The following is a 27906-nucleotide window of genomic DNA, read 5'->3' as shown; positions in this document are numbered from 1 at the left end:
AATTAAAAAGTTGCATGAAAAGATTTTTTATGAACTGATGCAGGATAAAGTTAGATGAGCTAGAAAAATATTAAATACAATGTCTACAATGATGAAAATGGAAAAGAAAAACTACAAAACAATAAAAAATTAATATGGTAAAACTACAAAGGATAAGGTTGGCCCCAAAGAAGAGCTATGAGAACATGCTGCTCCTAGCTCCTTTAATGAGATGGAACAGTTAAAAAATGGAGCAGTTCATGGATATGGAACATTGTACATTGATGCCCAATTTTTTTTTTCTATATATTGATCAGTTTTGCTGACTTTTTTTCCTTCTTCTTGTTTCTCTCTTTTTAAGAGATGGGAAAGAAAAATACCCGAGAAAATCTAGGCAGTTAAAACAAAAGACATAAAATTTCTTTGAAAGCAATAAAGACATTAATGAAACATTAAACAAAAGAGAGAAATCAGGGGATAGGCATGGATTTAGCCTGGAGAACCCAGAGGTCGGATGCTCAGATTATCTTGCTTTCAGACAAAGCTTACCAGAGTGATGACTCCATAGAGTTTCTCCACCTTCTCCCTGAGCTCCCGGAAACAGGTACTCAGTCGGTCATGCAACGGCTTCAGCTGCTCAGTCAGCTTCTCTCCGTGAATTCGGATCCCTTCTCCAAGCAGGGGCATCTGGAGAAGTGAATACAGGAGCAGGGAAGAGGGAAATTTAAGCATGGAGGCTGCCACATGAAAGGGCAAAACATGGTCCAGTTCCTAATTGCACAGTCTACCAAAGGACTGAAGAACTTAAAAGAATCTCAGGGACTTAGTCTGGTCTCCTTGTTTTACAAACAAGATAACTGAGGCACAGAGTGGGGAAGTAATTTGCCCTTATTAAAATGATAACTCAATAAAATCCAACAGAGGGTAAAAGTACTAAAACTTGGGCACCTAACAGCAAAGTGCCAGTAGACTGCCTTCTTGACACAAGGCTCCACGCCCTTCATTGTGCCATTGACTAATAATTTCTAAGATCTTTTAAGGTGCCTGTGATATGCCCAAGGCAGGCCCCTGGATGGATATGATTCCCTTCCCCCTAGAAGTTGCTCCTCTGGAGCCCGGTCGCTTCAGGGTGCGTACCTGTAAGGCAATGAGGCGTTTGAGCAGCTCAATCTTCTCCTGGTCCTCTGGATGCTCCTGCTGGTACTTCTCTGTGAAAAAGGCCTGGGGGCAGAGGACAAAGGAGGGATTGTGATCTTTATTAGCTATGTGACCCTGCTTAAGATTTCCCTGATCTGTAAAATGGGGATAAGACAGATTACCTCCCAAGGGTGAGGACTAAATGAGATAGTAAGTGTAAAGTGCTTAGTATAATACCTGGCACATAGTAGGTGCCAGATAATTGCTAGCTATTATTACTAATATTATTACTATTAATACAGGGGAGGAAATAAATGAGAGAAAGCTTGTGAGTCACTTTGCAACCAGCCTCTGGGCCACCATATAAATGTGAGCGGTTACTATGAATAGGCGCTTTGGAGACTTGGATCCCAAGCCCAGTGTTGTGATACACACATTAAAGAAAATCCACTTATGGCCCCATATTTAAATGGTGAGAATGATACAGAAATTCAAACATTTCCCTTCTATATGGACCGTTTGAACCCTCGGCTTAACGTCTCAAATCTGAAGACAAATTATTGTTTAGTCATTTCAGTCATGGTCAAACTCTTCATTGTTGTTATCGTTTAGTCGATTAGTCTCGTCTGACTCTTCGTGACCCCATCGGCGATTTTCTTTGCAGAGATACTACAGTGATTTGCCATTTCCTTCTCCACTTCATTATACAGATAAGGAAATTTGAGGCAAAATGAGTGAAGTGGCTTAGCCAGGAAAACACAACTATTTGAACTCAGGAAAAGGAGTTTTATAGATGTGGCATCTATCCATGAAAAGATTCTAGAGAGCCCTGAAAATGTGAATTTCCTTCTTTTTTTCATCCATCCATCCAGTCATTCATTTAATCTGTAAACCCATAATCAATGTCTGTTGTGTATAGAGTACTATGCTAGTCACGGAATGAGATGTAACATTATGGAAGGCATATATATCTTACACTCAAAAACCTCATAACCCAGTTGGGAAGAAATCTTCCCGACAAAAGAAGACATAATTCTTGCACTCAAGAAATTCATAGTCAGGTTGGGAAGAAATCTTCCCCCCCCAAAGAAGGCATAAATCTTATGCTCAAAAAACCTTATAATCCATTTGGCAAGAAGTCTTCCCCTCCAAAAATGTAAGCAAACCACCTCAATACAAAATTGGTTATTAAAATAGATAAAATATATGAAAAACATATTTCTTTTCATAGATGTCAAGACTGCTAGCAATGACCAGACTAAATAATCAACCAAATATTTATTAATATTAATACTACCAAATAGTTATAGATAATTAACTAAATAATTAATTTATTTCAATTCAATTTGGCAAGCATTTATTAAATACCTACTATGGGCTGATACTATGCCAGATGATGGAGATACAATGACAAAAATGAAACAGTCCCTGACCTCAAGGAGCTTACATTCTAATGGGGGAGAGCATTACACAAAGTAAGTACCAAGAAATTCCAGTGGGTGGCTGAGGGTAGTGGGTGATGGGAACAGGAAAGGAAGTGGGGATTCCAAAAGGCAGAGGTGATTCAGGAAACCATGGGGGACTGTGCAGTGAAGGTCAACACAAGAGGGATGCACATAGCCCAAAACAGAGAAGTTGAGAGTGAATAATAGAAAATTAATCAGGAAAAGTTAGTTAGAGATGGTCCAATGGCAGACTAAGGAGTTATATTTTATTCTAGAGGCACGAAGGGAACCACTGAGTCTTGGGAGGTTGTATGGTCACTCGGTCAGATATGTGTTTTGGGAAGGAACCAATTAGGAGGCTACTAACAGTAGTCCAAACAAGAGGTGATAAGTGCTTGAAGTGGGATAGTAGAGACATGAGTGGGCAGAAGAGTACATATTCAAGAAATGCCATGGAGAGAACACTGGCAAAACAAAATTGACCATCACAACTGACTAGATATGTGTTGAGTTGAGGTGGAAGGGGAAGAGTTGCCAGTAATTCTGGGAAAATGGGAAAAAATGGTGGGGGAGATGATTTTGGAAAGAAGGAGGAGTAGGTGAGAAAATTTCAGCTCTCTAAATTTCCTCCACAAAAAATGAAAAAGACAGAACATTGCCTGAGAGGTAATGTAGAGTAGTGGAAATAAAAACCAGAGTAAAGTTGCAGTTCTCTTAAGACCATTTGAAAAGATTCCAGGAAAGACCTGACCTCCAGGTCCAGAGGTTCTGCCCAAATGAAATTCAAACATCTCTAGGCTGACTTTGTAGACTCAACAACCTCTTGAAGGCAGCTGGATGGAGAGAACTTAGAAACTTTTGCTTCACAGACAATGTGGGGGGTCTGATGGCTGAATAGGAGAAAATTGACCTTCCACTTCTGAGGGACAAGCTATGTTGAGAAGGAGCTAGCACATACCTGATGAGTGCAGTAGGGAGAGGCTGGGACCCTGCTGGCTCTAGGAACTTGCTTACCTCAGTTCCAAAGTAGTGAAGACAGCTGTAGTTTTCTACCACCAGAGGGACTGCAGCAAGTAGCATTATTTGTGGGGTAGTGTGGCTAAGGAGCCTTGCCTTAGGAATTGAGAGAAGAGCCCAAAGTTGGGTCCCGAAAAAGAAAATAATAGCAGGTAGGGCATCATTCCCCATCCCTCAGAACTAGAACTTAATAACCCTAATGGTTGTTTTTTTTTTTTTTTTTAAAGATAAAAAAACAAAAATGAGAAAATATAGGAAAAGGAACTCTACTAAAGATAGCTATTATGAGAATAGAATAGATTTGGGTTCGCATTCAAAGGAAGATAATGGAGCTAAAAAGACACTCCATTACAATGAGAAATATCAAATTTCTCCAGCACAAAAAGAATTGGAAGAATTTTAAAAGGACTTTAAAAATCAAATAAGAGAGATTGAAGAAAAGCTAGGGGAAAAAAAAAGAGCAATCCAAGAAAATCAAGAAGAAATAATATAAGAATAGTCAGACTAGATTTTTTTCTTGTGCAGCATGATAAATGTGGAAATATGTCTAGAAAAATTGCACATATATTTAACATATAGTGGATTATTTGTTGTCTAGGGATGGGTGGGAGAAAGGAAGGGAGAAAAATTTGGAACACAAAGTTTTGCAGGATGAATGTTGAAAACTATCTTTGCACATATTTTGAAAATAAAATCTATTATTAAAAAAGAATAGTCAGATTACCTGATAGGGGCAATTCTAAAAAAATTAAAATGTGCCAAGAAAGATAAAAAGGAATAATAATCTCATACAAATGAGGTATAAAAGGAAAAACTGATAAAGAAACTTGTAGGGGAGAACGTTATTCTCATTGGGAATAGTTTAAAGAGGGAACAAAATATACATCCAGAAGAGTATAAAAGTCTTCTAAATTTAGAAAGAAATAAGAGGGCAAGGGGAGAGGGCCAGGGGAAAGGATAAAAAAGGAACTCTTGGATGAGTGAGTAGATTAAGGACTAGAAGTGCAAAGTAGCAGGTAAGTAAGGCAGAGGAATGTGGAGGGAGAGGGTAAATAAAGTGAGGATTGTGAGATGGGGGCAGATAGGGAGGAAGAAAATACACAATTGTAGCTTAGAACGTAAATGGGATGAATTTATTCATAAAAATGAAAATAGCAGATTAAAATTTGTATTCAACAATATGTTGCTTTCAGGAAACATAAAAATGACAGATAAAAGATTAAAAAAAAAAGATAAAACAGAGCAGTAGAATTAATTATGTAAAAAAAAGGGGGTAGTAATCATGATCTTGGATAAAATTAAAGTTAAAATAAATTTAATCAAAAGAGAAAAATAGACTAATAGAAAAAAACTACTTTCAGCAATGTGATTCAGTATTGGCTTTAAGCATTTGAAATTACTATACAATATAAAATACCTGAGTATATAGCTGCCAAAATAGAAACTGGAACTACTTAAACATAATTTTTTTTAATACAAATAAAGTCAGATCTAAATAACTGAAGTAATATTTATTGATCAGGGATAGATAAAACCAATATAATTTTTAAAATGATAATTTTGCCTGGCTAATATTTTTTATTTAATGTCATCTCAATTAAATTACTAAAAATGGTCTTATTGAGTTAGGAAAAAAATAACATTCATTTGGAAGAAGGTTTAGAACTTCAAAGAAACCAGGGGGAAAAGATGTAAAGGGAGTATCAGACCTTAAACTCTCAAGCATTGTTGAAATGCAAAATGGATCATTTTGAATTCTTTAAGTTAAAATTTTCTTGTATAAATAAAACCTATGTAGCCGAGAATTGAAAAAATGCAGAAAATGGGTGGGCTAAAATTGTCATAGACAATCTCTCAGCTAGGATGTGATTGGGTAGGAATATTGCTGTGGTATATGAAATGATGAGCTGGTTGATTTAAAAAAAAACATGGAAAGACTTGAACCTGTTAAGAAAGAGGCTATCCATCTTCAGAGAAACAGATGATAGGAGGAAATAAATACAGTATGGCATAAGGTATACAATATATGTGTGTGTGAGTATATATGTCTCTATATGTGTATGTTTATAGATATCTATGTATATGTGTATATATCCATGTTTAATTATAATCTTTTTTGGAGGGGAGTGTGGGGAAAAAATAAAACAGTTTACAGAAGGAAAACCTATAAGGAGGCAAAGAAAAACTGAAAATAATGTGTAGTATTTATTATTTGAATTTGAATCACTTTTTGAAATGGAAATTTATTGTCTTCTATTGAACCCTCTCTCATGTTCTATAGTGTACATGGCAATATTTTTTCCTTTTCTCATTCTGTATTTGTTTAAAATAAATTTAAAAAATTATTGGGGGAAAAAAAGAAAATGGCCCTCCAGAGAGCTTTGCACAGCACCTGGGCTACAGTAAGTAAGTGCTTAGAAATTTTTGTCATCCATGTGTACATATATTGTATTTAATTTATACTTTTTAACATATTGAACATGTATTGGTCAACCTGCCATCTGGGGGGGAGGAGGGGAAAAATTAGAATAAAAGGTTTGGCAATTGTCAATGCTGTAAAATTACCCGTGCATATATCTGGCAAATAAGAACTATTTTAAAAAAATGCTTGTCATCTTGGGAAATCATCACAGAATCATAGACTCCAAAATGGAGGGTCTAACTTGACTCAATAATAATAAGAAATTAGGAAGTAGGAAGGGTTGGGGAAGGTGGTGATGTCTATGGGGAATTCGAAGATTTCAAAAACAAATGATGAAAAATCACTGTGGAGGAAGAGTTTCTGCTGGCAATCTCTGGATTAGTTTTAACACTTTTTTCTTAAACTTTTATTATAAAACTTAGCCCCCTTCCTTGTCTGTCACAGTCTCATTTTTGAAAGAGTTTTTGACTTCAAAGGCCCTTTCTTTTCCCTTTTCAGTGCGGCAAAAACTACCCATTATTAAGAGCAAAAGATTTTTTTAAAGTGAAATGATGAAAGTACATGAACCATTTCATGTGGGAAAGTCTATAAGCCCTTTCTGGGACTTGGCAGAAAATGTAAAGAATTTGGATTTCAAGGAAGGGAAATCTCAAACTAATTGTAAACCTTGAAAATGGGTAAGCCAGATCATTCCGGTCTCTCATCTCCAGTGACAAGTGGTTTTGTTTTGTTTTGTTTTTGTTTTGTTTTGTTTTTGTTTTTTTAAAAGTCCTAATCTACCTCTAACTGTCATAATAATCAGAAGGGACCTTGGATCATTCAGTCTAACCCATAATGGGTTAGGAAGGGCAGAGCCTTTCCAATGTCTCCATAGATGATTAGTGTCATATAGTCTCTAATACTCTCCCTTTTGGTTTAGCCCTCATAGTCTACTTGTACTTCTGCACACAGTGCTCCATTTCCCATCACCAAGCTTTTGCACAGACTGTATCCCAGGCTTGGAATATTCTCCCTTCTCACATCTACTTCTTGGAGCTTCTGACTTTCTTTAAGGCTTAGACCCCATGTAGAAAGCCATGACCAATGCCCTCCCCTTTAGTATTGCTTTGTATCTACATTGTATAGATGCTGTACATTTTTATATACATTTACTTTGTATAACATACCTGTGTTATTATATATATGTTTTCCCTTTTTGAATGGAAGTTCCTTTGAGGGAAAGCTTTCTTTGCCTCCCTAGCATTCAGCACATAGTAAGTGCTTATTAATTTTATTTGACTTTTATCCTGGAGAAATTGAGTTAGGAAGGCAAATAGAGGAAATTTTCCTTAGGTGCATTAGCAAGTTGTGTTTGTAGGATCCCTGGAGGACCTGGATTCAGGTCCCGACTCTTCCAAAGAGTATTTTTTTAAAATTAATTTTATAATTATAATTTTTTTGATAGTAAATATGCATGAGTAATTTTTTAATAACATTATCCCTTGTATTCATTTTTCCAAATTTTCCCCTCCCTCCCTCTACTCCCTCCCCTAGATGATGGGCAATTTCATACATATTAAATGTGTTACAGTATATCCTAGATACAATATATGTGTGTAAAACCAAATTTTCCAAAGAGTATTTCTGAGACTTTAGGGAATCATTTCCCTCCTCCCCTTGGGCGCCTATAAAAGGAACTTCTTGATCTATAAAGTCTCTAATGATTCCAAATCTCTAGCCCCATGATCCCAACCCTGACCATGTTACTGACTGATTGTATGAGTGAGGATGAGCCTTCTAATGACTGTCTGCCATTGGCAAATGGATAAAATGAAAATACTTTCCTATCTCCTGGGAGAAGGAGTCAGTTAGTCAATGGACATTTATTAAGCACCTACTATATGCCGGGTACTATGCTAATGCTATAATGCACAAGAAACATGGTAAGCCCTACAGATCGCTAACCTTTACATGCCTGGACTTCCTGTTCTGGGTCTCCCAAACCTTGGTTACCTTATTCACTTAGTATATCTACACCTGGGCTTTAGCCAAATGCTACTCCCCTGGCCATTTCGAGACTGCTAACATTCTAGCACTCGTATCCATTCTCCTCCATTCTGCTTTGCAGTTCTGAGAACATAACCCAATCAACTCCATCATTTTGTAAACAAGTGTGTCAACCTATTGGCCATGGTACATATAGCTGTAATTTTCCAACCCAAAGCATATGTTCCTGGGCTTTACCTGCTCTATGTGTGATACCTCTCCCTATTAGAATGGAAGCTCCTTGAAGGGAAAGACTATCTTGATTTTCCATTTGTATCCTGAGTGCTTACCGTATAATAATTCATAAAATCTATCCATCCATCCATCCCTCCATCCATCCACTCATCCATCCCTCCATCCATCCACTCATCCATCCATCCATCCATCCATCCATCCATCCCTCCATCCATCCCTCCATCCATCCACTCATCCATCCATCCATCCATCCCTCCATCCATTCATCCACTCATCCATCCATCCCTCCATCCATCCATCCATCCACATCATCCATCCATCCATCCCTCCATCCATCCCTCCATCCATCCACTCATCCATCCATCCATCCCTCCATCCATCCACTCATCCATCCATCCATCCCTCCATCCATCCCTCCATCCATTCACTCATCCATCCCTCCATCCATCCATCCCTCCATCTATTCACTCATCCATCCATCCCTCCATCCATTCCAGTTCTATGAAGATCCTTGCCTACCTTTTCATAGTTGGAATATCCACCCATGACAGCAGGGTCTACAATGCCGTTGAGTAGCATGGAGAGGGGGTGTACGGAGAGCGAGCGGTCCCACGCATGTTGTTGGACACTATTACTGATCTTCTCATTGGTGAGCTCCATGGTCTCAATGGCGTTTTCCAAGGGGCTGATTTCTTCCTGAGCAGTAAGAAGTAAGAAAAAGGACAAAGGCCATTTGTGACCCACAGAGCGAGACCTTAATGTGGTAAGTCAAGCAAAATAGTCACATTTTAAACCAGGGGATAAAGAGATGTTTTGGGATTAAATTTAATCTTCTAGAATCCCTATTCCATTTACTCATTAAAGGTAGCTAAAAGGCTCTCCCACTTATTGGCTGTGTGACCATAAGCAAGTCCCCTACCTTCTTGCTCCATAAAATTAGAAGATTGACCAGAGTAACCATAAATGTTTTATCTAATAAAATTGTCTGATAACATTCATTCTCTTCCTCCATAAAATGAGAGGATTGACCAAAATAACCATTAATGTCTTGTCTGGCACATGGTAAGTGCTACATAAATGCTCATTCCCCTCCCTGAGCCCCAGCCAACTCTCTAGGACTTATCTAGGACTTACAGATGGGTTATAATAGACAGTGGAGTTTGCACTACTGACTAAATCAGTTCTCGTGGGACCTTAGGCTGTGCCCAGGTGTAGTAGGGTACAGTTGTTCTGGACTTAGGGGACCTGGCCTGGACTCCAGATCTTCTAGAACATAGAGAATTTTAGACCTAGAATTGGGAGGCACCACAAGGGTCATTATAAGGAGTGCAACTACTTCATCTGACAATGAATGAAAATTAAGATTCAGAGAAGAAAATGGAGTGCCAAGGTCACAAGTAGTCCACATTAGAGGCAAGATTCAAACTTACTTGATCTTCCTTCCTTCCTCATTTCTTGTCTGTCCGCCTCTCCCCTTCTGTTTCCCCTGTCTTTTTCTCTGTCATGTCTTTCTCCATCTCCATCTATCTCTGTCTCCTCTTTTTCTCTGTCTTTCTTTCTCTCTTCATTTCTGTCTCTCTCTCTTTCCATCTCTGTCTCTCTGTTTCTCTCCATTTGTCTCTATCCCTCTTTATCCCTATCTCGTTTCACTTCTGTCTCTGTCTCTCTCTCCATCTCTGTCTCTGTTTCTCTCTATCTCCCTCCCCCACCCAAACTTTTCTCTCACGCTTCCGACGGCTCTTCCCAGATATGGAAGATACAATGGAAAATGCAGCTGATTTAAAAACAAACGATATCAATCAAATTTTATTTAAAAATAATTTTTTGCTAGAACTGAACTGAATTATTCACCAGACTTGATCCTGAAAGACTTCTGGGTATTTCCCAAAATTAAATCTCCCCGCAAAGGATGAACATCTGCAACCTTTGAAAATATTCAAAACAATGTGCTGTGGAGTCTGAAAGCAGCCACCACCCACGTTTTGAGCAATAGCAACTCTGGGTGAAATAGATATAAAACTGAACATACAGTTCTTATGTGCTGGTTAAAAAAAGGATTCACAGTGCTTTAGAATCGCAGCTCTTAGACGAGGGATTTGATGGAATAAACTGACCTTCGTGCAGGCCCTACTGTGTACAGCGCATTGTCCTAGATGGGAGGGGCCGTGGAAGGGATGCACAGAGGGCCCCTGCACCTCCCTAGAGAGAACTCAGAATCAAGGATGGTCTGGAGTCAGGAGAGAGTGTGGCCGGGATTATCTGGCTGAAAGGGAATAATGGGCACGTCTCCTTGAGATTGTGAGTGAGGGAACTAGAAGGTGAGAGAGGAGAGAGAGATGCTGCAGATGCAGAAATGATGGGAAAAGATTAGATAGGAAATGGACCCAGTTATGAGAATGAATATGATCACTAAGGGGTGGGATGTAGAGAGAAGGAAAAGAAGAGAAGCGGGGTAAGGGAGAGGAGGGGAGAAGACAGGAGAAGGGAGAAGAGGAAAGGGGAGAGAAAAGAAAAGGAAAGGAAAGTGAAAGGAAAGAAGGGAAGGGAACAGAGGAGAGAAGAGGAGGAAGGGAAAGGAAGAGGGAAAGGAAAAGGGTTAAACAGTGTTAGGTTCTTGCTAAGTGCTAATGAGATAGCCCAGAGCTTCGCAAAACAGGGAAGGGAAAGGAGAAAAAAGGGAAGGGAAGGGAAAAGATCGGAAGAGAAAGAGAACCCTTAAGAATACCCATATTGAGGGATATAGAAGAAGACAGAAGGCCAGTACAGGAGACAGAATCTAGAGCTAAGGGAAGTAGGAGGAGAGCCGGGAGACTATGGCGTGACTTAGAATCCAAAGGAAGAGGGGGGAGAAGGTGGCAAAGGCTGTAGAGAGATCAAGCAGGATGAGGATTGAGAGAAGGCCCTTGGCCTGAGAGCTCAGTGATGGGGTTACAGTCTAGTTTCTGTACAGTGGGGACAGAAGGCACGTGGGTATGAGCAGAGCAGAAAATGAGTGGCAAGATGTGAAACATGGCAGGCCGGGGGTGATGTCACTTTTAAGAGAGATCGGCAGAAAAAGGAAGAAGGGCAGAGATGCCAGGGTGGCCAGCTGGTGGATCAATTTCAGACGTGGGGAGAACTCCTGGTGTTGGTCTGTAAGTGGGACACACCTGGTCCCCGAAAAGGTGAGACTGATGATGTATGAAAAAGAAGAGAAGACGCCGTCATCAAAGGTTACTGAGGGATCTCATGTACCCCGGAGGAAGGAAATCTTTTTCCAGGAGAAAAGCTAGAAAGGGTTCAGAGAGACAAGAAGCACCTGAGGCTAAATCTGAGCCTGGGCATCCTGACTAAAAGTGCAGTCTGCACAGCATCTGCCCCTCATCATGGGAGCCGGCCTCAGTCTTTCCATGAAGCGGAGGATCATAGGACATAGAATGGGCTTCATCACAGGAGACTGCTGCTAGGAGAATGTAGGGTTTTCATAGGAGAATGTAGGATGTTCACAGAATATAGCGTGTTCATATTAGAAGGTAAGATGTTCATAGAAAGTGCAGGATGTTCATAGAACATAGAATGCTCACAGTAGAACATAGAATGCTCACAGTAGAACATAGGATGTTCACAGAAGAATGTAGGATTTTCGTAGTAGAACATTCATAGAAGATGTAGGATATTTACAAATGTAAGAAGTTCAAAGAAGAACCCAGAATGTTCACATTAGAACATAGTTTGTTCACAGGAGAACGTAGAGTGTTCACAGGAGAATGTAGAGTGTTCACAGTAGAACGTAGGATGTTCACGATAGAACATTCCTAGTAGAATGTAGGACACTCATGGAAGTAGGATGCTCACAGAACATAGAGTGTTCACAGGAGAATGTAGAGTGTTCACAGTAGAACGTAGGATGTTCACGATAGAACATTCCTAGTAGAATGTAGGACACTCATGGAAGTAGGATGCTCACAGAACGTAGGATGTTCACAGGAGAATGTAGAGTGTTCAGAGTAGAACGTAGGATGTTCACGATAGAACATTCCTAGTAGAATGTAGGACACTCATGGAAGTAGGATGCTCACAGAACATAGAGTGTTCACAGGAGAATGTAGAGTGTTCACAGTAGAACGTAGGATGTTCACGATAGAACATTCCTAGTAGAATGTAGGACACTCATGGAAGTAGGATGCTCACAGAACGTAGGATGTTCACAGGAGAATGTAGAGTGTTCACAGTAGAACGTAGGATGTTCACGATAGAACATTCCTAGTAGAATGTAGGACACTCATGGAAGTAGGATGCTCACAGAACGTAGAGTGTTCACAGGAGAATGTAGAGTGTTCACAGTAGAACGTAGGATGTTCACGATAGAACATTCCTAGTAGAATGTAGGACACTCATGGAAGTAGGATGCTCACAGAACGTAGAGTGTTCAGGGTAGAACATATAATGGCAGAGCCACGAGAGGCCACAGAAGGCAGAATGTCAGATCTCTCAGGGACCTCAGTGGCCGACATCGAGCCCAATCCCCTCATTTTCTAGATAAATAAAGTGAGATCTGGAGAGAAGTGACTTGCCCAAAGTCACCCAGGTGATGGTGCCACGGACGGTGTTGACTCAGGGGGTTTAGGGGCCCAGTTGTGCAACTGAAGAGAGAGGTCAGGGTTTTTAACAACACTTGTGGTGGGGGCACAACCAGCAGTGGCTCCCAGGTGGGCTGTGGCCCATCAAAGCCTCGGATGTTTGGAATGACTGAAAATGTGGGAAGAAGGTTTTCCTTTTCCCTAATTCTCTCCCATGAACTAGCTTGGTCTGACTTGGCTGCCGCCAACCAGCACTGGGCCTGTGCCTGGTGCTGGGGTCAGCCAGGCAGGACTGGGCCAATTAGTCGCTTTAATTACAGCTGAGGGAAATCAGATGATTAAATAATTAGAGAGTTTTCTGTGCACGCTAGAGACACGGTTTGTGCCTTTCTTTAGCAAAAAAGCAGGCTGCTGGAACACAATGCTGAGGGGAGGGAGGGAGGCCTAAGGAGGCCCAGAGCATACTCAGGGTCCAAGAGACGTTCCTGAAGGGCCGGCAGAGGACTCACCGTGGTGACCTGCTTGACCTCGAACCACTTGAGAATCCCAGGAAAGGTGTAGGCCGTGGTGTAGGTGGTTCTCTCGATCCACATGGTCTGAAAGCAGAAGGGAGCAAAACTCCATCAAGCAATTTAATAAAACCCAGCCCGTAATTCCCCAGTGGCCTGCCTGGAGAGTGAGGGTGAATTTCCCCAAAATATTTGAATCACCGAATGTAAGAGCAGGGAGGGCCTCTAGAACATGGGATGCAGTGTGGGGAGGAACTCTAAAAAAAGGGAAGGGAGAGTGGGGATTTGAACACCAGGGTGAGAGTTGGGAAGAACTCTAGAACAGTGGTCCTCAAATTTTTTAAACAGGCGGCCAGTTCACTGTCCCTCAGACTCTGGGAGGGCCGGGCTAGAGTAAAAACAAAAGCTCACGCTCTGTTTCCACCCCTCAGCCCGTTTGCTATAACCCAGCGGGCCGCATAAACGTCCTCAGAGACCGCATCTGGCCCGTGGGCTGTAGCTTGAGAACCCCTGCTCTAGACCATAAGGTGGGAGAGTGGGGAAGAACTCTAGAACATGGAGTGAGGAGAGCTCGAAGGCTTAGAACTCAGAATGTCATATCTGGGAAGTCCTTTTTAGGACACAGAACAAGGGGCACACACAGATTGTCAAGACTTAAAGGGGCTTGAAAGGATAGAATGAGTTTCTGAAATACACATGAAGGAGCCCTGAAAACACAGAAACACAGAATGCTGGACCACGGGGGTCAGGGTCGGGAATAGAAATCACATCATGGAGCCAGCCTTTTTTTCCAGTGCATCACCAGCTCGAGGAGAAAACAGAGACAACATGATTATCAGGCTGTCTGTGAGGTGAGGAGAGAACATGGAACTCACTGCAAACTCGTTGTCGGGATCCTTTTCTCCTTTCCGAAAGGGCCGGGAGTGCTGGAACTGCTGAACCTCGTTGGCCCTGTAGTAGCTGGGGAAGAATGGCAGAGAACCCCATCACCTTCCTCCTTTTACAGAGCATCTTTTTTGTTTGCAAAGCACTTGGCAGCTCGTGTGATTGTCAGGACATCCCTATGAGAGGGGTGCTGTTATCACCCCTTCCCCATCTTACAGATCAGGAAGCTGAGACTAAGAGAGGTAAGGAAGTGGACTTGCCTGGGAGCTGAGAAATGCCTGAGACAGAATTTTAACAGCTCCGTATCACTACCTAAGTGCTTCTACTGCCTTTCTAGGCAGTCTTTCATAAATCCAGGTGTTTGGGCCGCAAGGCAGCTTAAAAATCTGCTATCCAGTAATAAAAAGAAGAATGGCGATGGCTGGTCCCTACATGGGGCTCCAAGTTGGCAGAACAACTCACAAATGCTATTTCATCTGACGGTCAAAATCATCCCGTGACACTGGGCTGAGGGGGAGCGTTATTCTGTTTTATGGATAAAAAGTTGAGGGACTTGCCCAGGTTCACCCAGCTAAGGTGTAAGGGGTCATCCCAGAAGCAATCCAGCCATCTTGCCTATCTGACGTGCTGAGCACTAAAGCGAAAAGGCTTTAGAACAATCCTTACAACGATGCACACCGGCGTGAGCCCTGGGGACCCTTTCAGTAGTTGGGTCAGGGGGTGATCTGCATTGGTGAAGGGAGATTCCATACTAGGAGGTCCCCGTGTTAACGAAGTCCCAAGTCTAAGGCCCCTCTGCCCCCACAGACACACTGTAAATACATCAGTACCTTGCTCCTGTCCTTTTGTGATTCTGTCATTTGCCATGCGTACCCAGTGCTTTCTAGCCCTTGACAAATCACTTTGTGTCCTCCTGAAGAATACAATCTCCTTGAGAGCAGAGATGGACTCACTTTTTGCTTGTACTCCCAGCGCTGAACCCAGAGGCTTGTGATTCAAATCAATTATATACCAACTACATATCGATAACGACTGGTTGAGCTGAACCGGACAGATGCCCCCAAAGGCTCAGTTTGCTTAGTGAAAAGGGTCCTGGTCTTTCAGGGCTGGAGGGCTTGCTAGCTAGCTCTGTTTGGGCCCTTGCCTTTTAACTGAGCCATCCCATGATTCCCACCAAGAGGGAGTTCGGCGGGTTTGGTAATCACTTACTTCAAGATCTGCTCCGGAACAGGTTTGTCCTTATAATTTGGAGGTAGGTTCATCACGGGCTTCACTGTGAAGCATTGCATGTCTGAGACTTTGGCTAAGGAAGCAACATGGGAGCCTGGTTCTTCAGTCCATCCCCCCTCTCCCTACAAATTACCCTGTGCTTAATTAGCCATGTACATGCTGCTCTTTCCCATCCATGCAATAGAAAGCAAGCTCTCTGTGGCCAAGAACAGGTTTTTATTTCACTTTAGTAGATGCTTAATAAATGCTGGTCTTTGGTTTAATTATGGCTGGAGCTAGACAATCATTTTGTCATTCTGGGAATTTAGGGAGGTTGCTAGAGTTAAAAGTGGGGAGAGATTAAATAAGAAACCACTAGATGTGGGACTTCGGGTTATTGTTCTCAGACATTTTCCAGTTTTGGCTAAGTATCTGAAAGAAGACGAGCACAGGACACCTCTGTCCCTTAAAATTTTAGAGGGACATCTGGAACATTGAGAGGTTATAGGACTTGTCTAAGATCACACCGTCAGTCTCTGTTAAGACAGAATTTGAAGACAGAACTTCCTGGTTTTGAGACTAATTCTATCCACTATGCCATGTTTGAATAAAATTTTGGTACCCTGCTAGGCTGTGCAAGAAAACCTGGAGGGGTGTCCTTCCTAACAATTCTCCTTCTAGAATGGACACCTTTGAGTTACACTTGAAATTTCAAAGAATCAAGGAATCTAAAAGTGGAAGGGACTTTTGAGTCCATCCATTCCATGCTCTTATTTTTCATGATGAGGAAACGGAGGCTCCTGGAGGTCATGTTTGTTGGCACAGCCACAGATCAGCAGGCTGGAGGTGACTGAGAACCAGAAGCCAGAATCCCTGGCCCTTTCTGTCACCTGAACTCAGCTCCCATGTTGCCTCTTCCTCATTTCTTCCCTAAAATAACTTATTTATCTTATATTTACTTACCTATAATTTCACTAGTGGTTCCTCGAGGTTAGATTGACTTTGTATCTCTAATGTGTGTGGCACACAATAAGAGTTTAATAAATATTTAATGAGGGAAACGGAATCAAATTATAAGGGGTCACATATATAACACAAAGGGAAACTGAGGCAGAGAGATGAAGTAAGCAGCTGATGGTCACAGGAAATCTGGCTAAGACTCCACTTAGCCTCTTAAGCGAGCCAAATAAAAGCCATAGCAAAGGATACGCTGTTTGGGAGATGATTTGATTTCCTCTCCTGGAGGAGTTGTGCTGGTCATTTTCTCTGCATTGGGAAACTGAGTCAGCAGCTTCAGGTTAAAGTCTTCCCTTCGCTCATACTCCTTTCCTCGGTAGATAAAGATTTTGTTCTGGATGTTCAAGGAAGAGAGAAGGGTCAAAAGAAAGTGGGGTGAGAGGCACGGTGCAATTGCACAGCATAGATGTAAAAGAAAAGGAAAATGTCCCAGTCATTGAGGAAGCAGCCAGGTGGAAATTTAGGTTATTGTTCTCAGAAAATGTCCAATTTTTGTTAAGGATCTGGAAGCAAAATAGCAAAGGACTATGGGTATGGGCCTGGGGTCAGGAAGTTGCTGTTCAATTGTGCTCTATCTGTGGGGCTACCTAGCTGCCCTGGAGTCAGGAGAACCTGAGTTCAAATCTCACCTGAGACACTTTCTAGCTGGTTGACACTGGGCAAATAACTGTTTGTCTCAGTTTACTCTTCTGTAAAATGAACTGGAGCAGGAAATGGCAAACCACTCCAGTATCTTTGCTAAGAAAACCCCAAACGGGAGTCAGACAGGACAGGAACAACAGCATGAGAGAAGGTGAGTTGGTAAAAATAAGCATTCTATTGGGAGAAGAACTATGGGGGAAAGAGTGAGAAGCAAGGTTTATTACATAAAGTGAGACCAAGTAAATGGGGTGGAGGTTTGAAAGCCAGAGAAGGTTGTTAAGGGACTTAAGCAGAATCACGAGAGGAGTGAGATCTGGAGGAATTAGGAACTAAGCACAGGAGGTGCCATTAAACGGGGGGAGACGAGGGTGACAAAGGTGGCAATGGAGAGAGAGTGACCAAGGCAGGAGACACTAAAGAGGAAGAAGCCACACAACTCCATCACTTGGACGAAGATCGAAGACCAATCAAAGACTGGCAAGTTATGTAGAATCTGTATTGTTTCTGGTGCCCAGAACAATAACTGAGACAAACAGAAGAGGCAGGTTTGTTTTTCTGATGCAGGTTGGATTGGATGGCTATCAAACTCCCTTCCAGCTCTTGGATCTTTGAGGAATATCTAGCAATATCTGGGGAACTTAGGTCCGTAGAACAGGAGATAGGGCTAGTGCCATTGAGAGAGAAAAATTTCCATGAAAAATAAGTTAGGTCAAGAGCCAGTGGTTAGACCATCCAGATGGCTGGTGGTTCCTCTCTCCATCCCAGAAATATCTTTATCTTAGAACAGCTTCTAAAGATGAGAAGGTCTTCCCTTTGGGAAAGAAATGGATTGGAAAAATTAACATTGGGTCAGGCTTTCTGGGAGATTTGTTGCAGATTTTACAAAACCTCTTTACAAGACTTTACAAATCAATATGTATGGAAACAATGAGATTCAAGCTCATTTTTTTGGGAGACAGAGTCATTGAAAAATCTTGATTCTCCTGAAGGAGAAAAGTGGTGAGGTGATGGACTTTCATTCCTGTCTGCTACTGGAATTGTACCAAGCTTACTTGAAATAGCTCCCAATATAAAATAATTATAAATTATAAAATGATAAATCATTAAAAACAGTCATTTTATCTGCATTTGAAATAGACCATAGAATATTAAATGTGAAAGATGATGGCTGTTAGTGCTTTTCCTTTAAAAATGATTTTGGGTGTATTTTTCGTGGACTTACAAAGACAGATGTGAGCTCTCCTGATAGCATGTAAATAGGTTCAACTTTTTTTTTTTAATCCCTACTGTCTAGAGCAGTGGTCCTCAAACTTTTTAAATAGGGGTCAGTTCACTGTCCCTCAGACTGTGGGAGGGCCGGACTATAGTAAAAGCAAAAGCTCACACTGTCTCCGCCCCTCAGCCCATTTGCCATAACCCGGCTGGTCGCCTAAACGTCCTCAGCGGCTGCATCTGGCTCGTGGGCCGTAGTTTGAGAACCCCTGGTCTAGAGTACTGCCACATACTAAGCAATTAATCGATGATGAAGAGCAGGATGGAAACTTGTCCTAGAGCCTTTTCTACCTAAACTCCATTTCATAAGACATTAATAATAATGTTGATAAAGATGACGGTAGAGTAGACTTGTGATTTCAGTGTAATAGGGAACTCCCAGGTGAGGTAGTCCTCTCTACTAGTACAGGTCGTCAGCTTCTCAGAAACTTAAGAATTGCCTACAACATGGAGAGATTAAGTATTTTATACCAAATCACAGAGATATTATCACTAACAGGAGGAATTTGAAAGTTCTATATCCCTTATATCATACTGTTCATCATAATTACATGATTATTCAAATGAGAGGAATCATTGATTTAAACATCCTCATTCCAGTTGGAATCCAACTCCCCAATTTTTCAAATGGGGAAACTGAGGCACAGAGAAGCAAGGGTTAACATAAATAGTAATTGTCTGAGGGGGGATTTGAACCAAGTTCTCAACTTCAAAGGTAGAGTGCCCTATCTGTGGCCCTTCTGAAATGTCACTTTGATGAGATTAATCATAATGGTAAAATTAATCATAATAATCTCATTGAAATTGAATGTGAGAGGCAGCAAGGCACCGGGGATAGGGCCCTTTGGAATTGTATATATTCTTTAAAGACTTCAGAGTACTTTTTCATTCAGAATTTAATTCAATTGTCACAATATCCCTCATGAAGCAGGATGCAGGACAGATGAGAAAGTTGGGTCTCGGTAATGTTAAAAGCCTTGGTTATGGTCAGAGAGGAGAGGGGGTACAGCTTGGCTCAGAAAAGCCTGTACTCCCATCATCCCACACTGATTTCTCATTAAGGGTGTGAAAAACCCTGGGGACTTCAATGTACTTTCCACAGCTTTAAAGGGAGTGGGTAGATTGTGTATTTTTAGCCAATTTTAGAGGCTGAGCTGTTTTCAATTCTAGCTAGAAACTGAATAAATAAACAAACAATTAACTGGCTCTGCTTCTTTCCAGCCGGACACGGCAACGGCCTGTTTTCTCCATCTCGCTCCACCTGGGATGAGCCATTTGCTAAAAAGTTCTGCCAGAATGTTGGTGGTGTCTAGGGATGGGAGGTGAGGAGGGGGTGGAGATGCTGGACAGTTCCGGAAATGTTTTCCTCTCCTACCACCCACATTGAGAGGGAACAGTGCACAGATGCTAACACGAGGCTGCGGGGGGAGCAGACTGGGGACGGTGAGAATAAGCCCTTCTTTTTCAGTCTTGAACATATCCAGCGGCCTCGTAGCCCACTGGGATCTCTTACCCGAAGAAATGATGGGAAACCTTGTCCGTAGTAACCGACGGCAAAGTACTCTGGCTGGGGTCTCATGGCTTTCATGATATTCTCATAAAACGAGGCTCGTTTTTTCTGAAAGGAAAGAGAGAATAAAAACATTGGGAGTGGGAGTCATGGAGCTCACAGAGCACACAGATAACTCACAAACAAAGGAAAGCCGAGCTAAGAAAAACATAAATACAAAGATCACAAAGAACATAGTTGTTCCAAAGGAAGGTACAGGACAAGACACCCACTCTCTTCCTTTGTAGAAGTGGGAAGCGGGTCCATGGGACTGCTCGCTTGCATATAGTGTCAGATTTTGCCAGTATGTTGAGCAGGATTTTTTTTTTCCTCCTCTTCTCCTTTCTCTTGTTAAAAAAACATTCTTATAATGGATGACTCTTGGGGAGAAAATAGGAGAATGGATACAGGGAGACATTTAGGTGATACAAAACCCAAATTTATTGTAAAAAAGAGTGAATGGTCATGGAGCTTGGCGATCACACAGAAATATTAATTATCATTACAAAACACTTCAGGGTTTTCAAGGGACTTCTTGTAGCAGCAAAGATATGGGGGGAAATGTAGATGCCCAAGTAGGTTCTGTCTAAAAAAGATGTCATATATGAATGTTAAGGAATATCAACGAGATACATAAAATGATTAATGCAAAGATGCATGGGAAAATTCTATGGAGCACAGAGTGAAGGATGAAGAACCAAGAACAGAGTGTAAGCAAGGATCAAAACAATGAAAACAGATAGAACAGCATTAAAACTGAACGTGGTGAAAAAATAATGGCCCCAAAGAAAAGACATGAGAGGATAATTCCCCTATACTCCCTCTTTGTTCCACTTTTATAGAGGTATGGGATCATGGGCATGGAAAGCTGGTTATTATTCCAAACTTTCTTGCTATGCTGTTTAGTTGTCTTGTACATTTTCCTTGCCTTTCTCTTTTTTTACTCTTTATTATTCATTCTCTGATAAGAAGGAGGGAAGGATTGAATGGGAAATATAGATATCAATAAAGATTTGTTTTTAAAAGAAAAAAAGACAAGAATTTCCCCTTCTTTTTATTTTTTTAGTCTTTAAAATTAATTTTTTTGGTTAAATGGAATGATTTTCTGGGAGAAGAAACTGGGGAAAATTTTGATGATATAACCCCCCCCAGATATCAATAAAAATTTACTTAAAATATATAAGGAAAATGAAAAAATATCAATACATTTTATTTTAAAAAAACTCAATGTAAATGGAAATAATAAAAACTAGGAAGAAAAACCTTGTGTGTTTGTGTTAACTAATTAAGACCCTGAGGAAGAGCTAACAAAGTGACAAAATAACTCCTTTTCTTCTTTGTAGAATATGGGTATGGGCACTGTACCAACTATAGGGCTCGATTTGCCATTTTTTAAATTTAAAAAAATTTTAAATTTAAATTTAATTAATTCAATTTAAATTAATTTTTAAATTTCTTGATATAATGACAAAGAAGTTAGGGAGGAATATATTGGGAAGTGAAGGTGGTGAACAAAATACTCTCATTTGTGCTTCCCCTCGTGAGATAGATTTAACAGGCACTATTAATCCCATTTGAGCCCAGTTCTTCCTGATTCCAAATCTAATACCCCGATTCTGCTTTTTGCTAAGAATATATACTGAGAAACCAAACTACACTAAACCAAAACCTTCCATTTGTGGTGAAGATGGTTTATTTCTGCTTCTTGCCTAATTCAGTCTCATGAGGCAATAGTCAGGAGGCCCAATGGAAACAACATTGAACTTAAGAGTGAGAAACACCAAAGTTTACATCTTGCTTTAGACACTGGTTGGTGACTTTGGACAAATCAAATCACAATTTCTAGGCACCAGCCCTGAAGTCAGGAGGTCCTGAGTTCAAATCTGACCTCAGACACTTAACACTTCCTAGTTTTATGATCTTGCCTCACAAAAGAAAAATAAATAAATCACAATTTCTTCTAAATTCAGTTTCATCATTTTGAGGGTTAAAGTGAGATAATATATTTGAAGCACTTTGCAGACCTTAAAGCAATAGATCAATGCTGATTAGTATTTCCTCCTTCAAGGGTTCAGATTTAGGAACTTTTGGAGCAAAGGGGATCCTCAAAAAGAGTTTGAGGTTGGCTATTGCTCTCCCTTTGTACCTCCTGTAATTTTTTCTTCCACCAGCAGAGAACAAGACACCGCCTTTACCAAAATGCTTCTCTGATTTTGAAAATATTTCAATGAAAACAAACCTTAGCTCACCACCCCCTAAAACCCTCCTGAATACCGGGAGGCCCCATGGATGTGACTTCGGTGACCCTCCAGAGCCTCGCCCAGAGCCTGCCCAGAGTGACCCCCGGGGACTCACCAGGAGGTTGCCAAGCCCTTCATAGTCAAACACTTTGCTCTCGTAGGTCTCGGCCAGTTCCTTGCTGAGTTTGATGGCTTTCTCCCACATCTTCCGGAAGACGAAGGTCAGGATGGTGATGAAAAACAAGAGAACGATTGTATCAGCTGTAAAAGCCATTCATGAGCATCCAGGAGAAGCAGCAGGCCAGCAGCTGGGTTGAGTTACTGCCGACATTCCCGGCTGCCGGGCTCTCTCGGATCAGCTTGACCCCTCGCTGACATTAAGAGAGTTTCTATGTCTCTTGGCCACTTGGCCAGGGAGGTGTCTTCCTCTGAATTCTGTCTGCCAGACCGAGGAACACTGTGTCTCCCATAATCATGTCACAAAGAGTTTAGAGGAAAAGGTACAAGAGACATTAGCACCTGGGACAGCGGCCAAGTCCATTTGATGAGAAAGCCAGGACTGGCTCAGGGAAGAGTGGGAGAAGGAGTGTGGTGGGACAAGAACCTTGAGTTCTAATTCTGAACCTACTGTCTGCTCAAAGATTACCTTACATCCTCTAGGTATGGGATTTCTGGGTCCTTGCCTTGTTATTTGTAGGTTTTCTCCAATAGAATATAAACTCCCGGAGGGCGGACTTTTTTTTTGTTTTGTTTTGTTTTTGGTTTTTTTTTTTAATCTTTCTTTGTATCAGTTAATGGATTTAAATGGATTTAATCAGTTAATGGATTTAAATTGCTTTGGAAAAAAGTCACTAGATCAGTTAATGGATTTCAATTGCTAAATTAACTAATCAGTTAATGGATTTAAATTACTTTGAAAAATCACTAGAAAAATATTAGCTATTTTCTCTCTAGCTGAGAGACTGAAAATGAGAGATGAAGCTGGAACAGGGATTTCATTGGTGTCTTCAGAGAGGGTTCTACAATAGGGGGTCACTAAATTAAGGAACCCTGAGGTTTCAAGGCTGGATCTTAATTTATTATATTGGGGCTACTTCTCATTATCTGGTATTTACAAGCCCAAGAATCTATAGTCAAGGTGATTATTTCTCATCCTGTTTTCAGGAAATCTGGGTTCAAATATTGCTTCTTGCTCTCTATCTGACAAGTCTGTAAGGCTCTATAAGCCTCAGTTTCCCCATCTGTAAGATGGAGATGACAAAAATACTATTTCCTTCTGTTAACTATTCTTGGGATCATAACTTTTGCTTTGCAAATCCTATTTAAATTTAAAGGATTTATTTAACCAAAAATGTGAATTTTGAGGAGAATTTTGATAATGATGTTGAAAGGAAGGTCAAAGGCATGTTATGTAGCCAAGTCAAATAGCTCTCTGATATCCTCTCCTCCCCACCACACACACACTTCTAGATGAACAATGAAAAGAGACCGAGCCAACACTAACAAGAGAACGAACTACCGCGGTTAAGGCTGGTGTCCAGAGACTTCTCCTATCTCTATTCCTTGGCCAGAGGTTGCTAAGAGCAGAGGAGGAGATGGACTGAATAGGTTCCTGCAACCACCTTTCCAGAACCTCCAACAATCTCTCTATCTCCAGTCCCAGGAGAGAGCCTTGCAAATCTTAAGTGCCTAATAAATGTTTATCTGATTGAGCTGAATTATGGCTCATCCAGTCCAAACCCATCAAGGGCAGAGAAGTAGCCTTGCCAGATCTTGAACCCTCACTCCTTCTCAACAAGACACTCACTTTGCCCTTATCGAAGTACGAGATGATCTCTTGGTACAGCTTCTCTTTGAGCTCTTGCTGGGAATAAACATGGTAGCTGTCCCTCTGGAGCAAGTGGGGCACACAGGGCTTGTCTGACCACTAGAAATAAGGAAAAAATAAATGTTAGGATCAATGACCAAATAAGATTATAAATTCAAAATGTTTGCACCTTACAATGGCTTCAAATCCATTTTTTCCTTCCAATGGTGCAGTAGCTGAAATCCTCTATGACATTATTGGGTTAGTCTTCTTCCCTCATGGATGAATCCCCTACTAGAACCTTCATTTTGGAGAGAGCCCTAGGCTGATCAGCCTTTATTTCCCTTTTACTGTGCTTCTGACCTTCTGGTCTTCAATACCTTGCCCATACATGGCACCCCCTTTCAGTTCCTTTGTCTTCTTTGTTTTTCCCCCATCAGAATATGTTTCTTGAGGATAGGGACTACTTTATTTCTCCCTGTGATTGCATCTATAGCACTTTGTACAATGCTGGGTGTATAGTAAGTGTCAGATAATTGCTGGTCATCTTGTCTTGTCCAGAACTGTGATTTCATGAGTGCAGGAAAATCTTGGGGAGAAAATCCTCTTTCCCCACCCAGATTAGAACCTGCTCTTTAATTTAGAATTTTACAGCACTGCCTGGAGCAATAATGTATTTTGGGCCATATAACCATCCACAGATAAGACTTGAATTCAGCTCTTCCTGAGACCATCCCCAGATTTTCAAGATATCATGGCATGGCCTTTATATGCCTGGAACATACAATATGAAAAGATGGTTTATAATTAAAAGCACTTCCACCCCAAAAAATGGAAGCTCCTTTTTGTCTTTGCATTATCTACACAGAAGGTGATTAATATATGCTGGCTGAATGGTTAAGTTGAATTATTTCTGCAATAGAAAAAAAAGGAAGCTCCTTTTTGTCTTTGCATCTCCTAAGCCTGGAACACAGAAGGTGCTTAATATATGCTGGCTGAATGGTTAAGTTGAATTATTTCTGCAATAGAAAAAAAATGGAAGCTCCTTTTTGTCTTTGCATCTCCTATGCCTGGAACACAGAGGTGCTTAATATATGCTGGCTGAATGGTTAAGTTGAATTATTTCTGCAATAGAAAAAAATTGGAAGCTCCTTTTTGTCTTTGCATCTCCTATGCCTGGAACACAGAGGTGCTTAATATATGCTGGCTGAATGGTTAACTTGAATAATTTCTGCAACAGGTAAGTGGTACAATGGAAAGACTAAGACGAGAGAGGTGTGACAGCTGGGCAGTACAATGAATAGAGATTGGGGGCTTGGAGTCAGGAAAGTTCATTTTTCTGAGTTTAAATCCAGCCTCAGACACTGACTAAGCTGTGTGATCCTGGGCAAGTCACTTTATCCTGTTTGCCTCAGTTTCCTTATCTGTAAAATGAGCTGGAGAAAGAAATGGCAAAGCACTCTAGTATCTTTGGCAAGGAAACCCCAAGTGGCTTCATGAAGAATTGGACATGACTGAACCAAAAACATTCATTCATTCATTCTCACCCTGTTCTTGCCCATCTCCTTCCATAAGTCCTCCTTGGACAATTGGAGGCTTCTTTCTGGGGCTTTGTACACTGTGTGGCCATGAACCCATCATCTCTGACCACACGAGTGGCCCACCTCCCTTTCTGATCTCACAGTTCCTAGATAATATCTATTAAACTACCTCCTGCTTCAAAGTTATCACGGGAATAAGATTTAAGCCACTCACGCTCATCCTCCCCCACAACCTGGGTAGTCAGAGAGCATACTCTTCCCTAATAGAAAGTCACAGAACCTCACCAGGCGAAGGGGAGCCTAAAAAGATGGGTTTTCCAGACAGGTCATGGCTTGGAGTTACTGAGAGTGCCACAGAACTGGCCAGACAGATGAAATAATAAACAAACAAACAACAAACCCAGCCCTCATTTGTAACATCTGCTGGTTTCCACGGTGTAAATGGTCTCATGAGTGGGAACAAGTATGGCACAGCCTCAGGACCTAGCACAAAGTAAGTACTTAAAATTCTAGCATTTTAAAAAAACCAAAACTTCATTTATTTTGTATATAATAACAACAAAAATAATGGCAGCAATAGCAGAAGCTAGCATTTATAGAAAGTTCACAAAATGCCATACAAATGTTATCTTTACAACAATTCCTGGAATTAGATGCTATTATTATTCCTCTTTTATAGATTGGAAAACTGAGGCAAAGTGCATATCCAGGGGCTACATAACTAAAAAAAATGTCTACTCAGATTTTCCTGACACCACTGTCTGTCACACACATAGAGTTTTGAGTAAACTGAGATAAACAGGGCTAAATTATTTGCCCAGGGTCACGCAGTAAGTATTTGAGGCTGCCTTTGAACTTAGTTCTTCTTGAGTGGAAGCTCAGAACTCTCTCCACTGAGCCACCTAGCTGCCCTCTTTATCAAGGATACTTTGATGTATGTGTGAATTCACTTCAAAGAGAATGCATGGAGGCCTTCCTGAGATCCCCTTTCTAGATACCTGTACAGGGTCCATTCTTCTAAATCACTTTGGGCAAATTAGTGAGAATGAGTTTTTTTCTCTGAAAACCAATCAAATTAGCGCAAAGCCCCCTGCCAGTTCTGGATGGCGCCTCAGTGGCTGGCAGTTTTCAACAGCTGCTCAGAGTCACAAGCATCAATTTGTATGTCAGAGGTAGGATTGAGACCCAGCCTGCCTGGCTTGGAGGCTGGTTCTGGAGCTATGTTTCCATGTGACTTCTCGTAATAATGTGAAATAATCAGAGGATCAGAGAGATTTGAGTGGGCCTGAAACATGGAAGCTGGATCCAAGTTGGGTGCAGCTGCAAGGTTCATGGTCATCATGATCACTAACATAGAACATTGTAAAATCTGTAAAGGTCTCTCCTACCTGGAGGAGCTCCGCGTGCAGCAGGAGGGTGTTTGCAGCCTCGGTGTAGTTCTCACAGTCCCGGTGCAAGTCTCGGAGTTTATACAGGTACCTGGGGGAAGCAGGACAAGGAGGAACCCAAGGGACCCTTGTCACTGAAGGCTTCATCGCTCTAGAATAGGCTGTTTCCCCAACCAGACTCCTTTGGGCCTGCTTTTTACCTTTCTTTACCTCCCTCGCACTTATTAGAATATCTAGATATAGAAGGCACTTAATAAAGCTTATTGATTTGTTGATATACTATAATTAATCATCTGTTACCTGACCATCTTATACCTCATCAATATTCCTCTCTATTCTTTGTTGGTAATATGTAAAAAATGTTGATGATTTATGTGGATTTATTTTGTATCCTTCAACTTTGCTAAAGTTGTGGATTATTTCTAATAGTTTTTTAGTTGATTCTCTAGGGTTTTCTTTCTTTTTTTTTCTCTTTTTTCTGAGGCTGGGGGTAAGTGACTTGCCCAGGGTCACACAGCTAGGAAGTGTTAAGTGTCTGAGACCAGATTTGAACTCCGGTCCTCCTGAATTCAGGGCTGATGCTCTATCCTCTGCACCACCTAGCTGCCCCTAGGATTTTCTAAGTATACCATTATATCATCTGCAAAAAGTGATAATTTGGTTTCCTCATTACCTATTCTAATTCCTTTCATCTCTTTTTCTTCTCTTATTGCTGAAGCTAGCATTTCCAATACAATATTGAAGAGTAATGGTGATAGAGGGCAACCTTGTTTCACCTCTGATCATATTGGGAATGGTTCTAGTTTATCTCCATTACATATGTTCATCTCTGTTCTTGATAGATTAATGGATCTGAAATTGCTGCCTCTTTCAATTCATCCTCTGCCTCCAATTTGATCACTCAAAATGTCATTAATTGTTTAAGGCCTTGTTCAATTGGAGAGGAAATATTTATAATAAAAAAGAACTGGAAATATTCAAAAGAAATGTTAAATAAATTGTATCACAGATGTTGAATAGGAAGAGACCTGAGAAGCTAATAATTAATTGTTGTTATTAACTTGTTTC

The 27906-nt window shown here is 41.0% G+C and overlaps 1 protein-coding gene across 2 annotated transcripts in view; it reads right to left on the bottom strand.

Annotated features, from left to right (window-relative positions):
* DOCK5 (dedicator of cytokinesis 5) overlaps positions 1 to 27906 on the bottom strand; it is a 241128-nt gene that overhangs the window by 13839 nt on the left and 199383 nt on the right. For both annotated transcript variants that reach the window (XM_074285430.1, XM_074285431.1), the window contains 11 exons: positions 26839 to 26929; positions 23910 to 24029; positions 22218 to 22307; positions 19827 to 19931; positions 16592 to 16733; positions 15383 to 15464; positions 14164 to 14248; positions 13289 to 13375; positions 8740 to 8916; positions 1117 to 1200; positions 529 to 666 (listed from right to left, as the gene is read on the bottom strand). In XM_074285430.1, coding sequence (XP_074141531.1) covers positions 529 to 666; positions 1117 to 1200; positions 8740 to 8916; positions 13289 to 13375; positions 14164 to 14248; positions 15383 to 15464; positions 16592 to 16733; positions 19827 to 19931; positions 22218 to 22307; positions 23910 to 24029; positions 26839 to 26929 — 1201 coding nt within the window. The remainder of the gene's footprint in view (positions 1 to 528; positions 667 to 1116; positions 1201 to 8739; positions 8917 to 13288; positions 13376 to 14163; positions 14249 to 15382; positions 15465 to 16591; positions 16734 to 19826; positions 19932 to 22217; positions 22308 to 23909; positions 24030 to 26838; positions 26930 to 27906) is intronic.

The sequence above is a fragment of the Sminthopsis crassicaudata genome, chromosome 2 (assembly GCF_048593235.1).
Source record: "Sminthopsis crassicaudata isolate SCR6 chromosome 2, ASM4859323v1, whole genome shotgun sequence".
In the NCBI taxonomy this organism is placed as follows: domain Eukaryota; kingdom Metazoa; phylum Chordata; class Mammalia; order Dasyuromorphia; family Dasyuridae; genus Sminthopsis; species Sminthopsis crassicaudata.
This window is presented reverse-complemented; position numbering and strand designations above follow the sequence as displayed.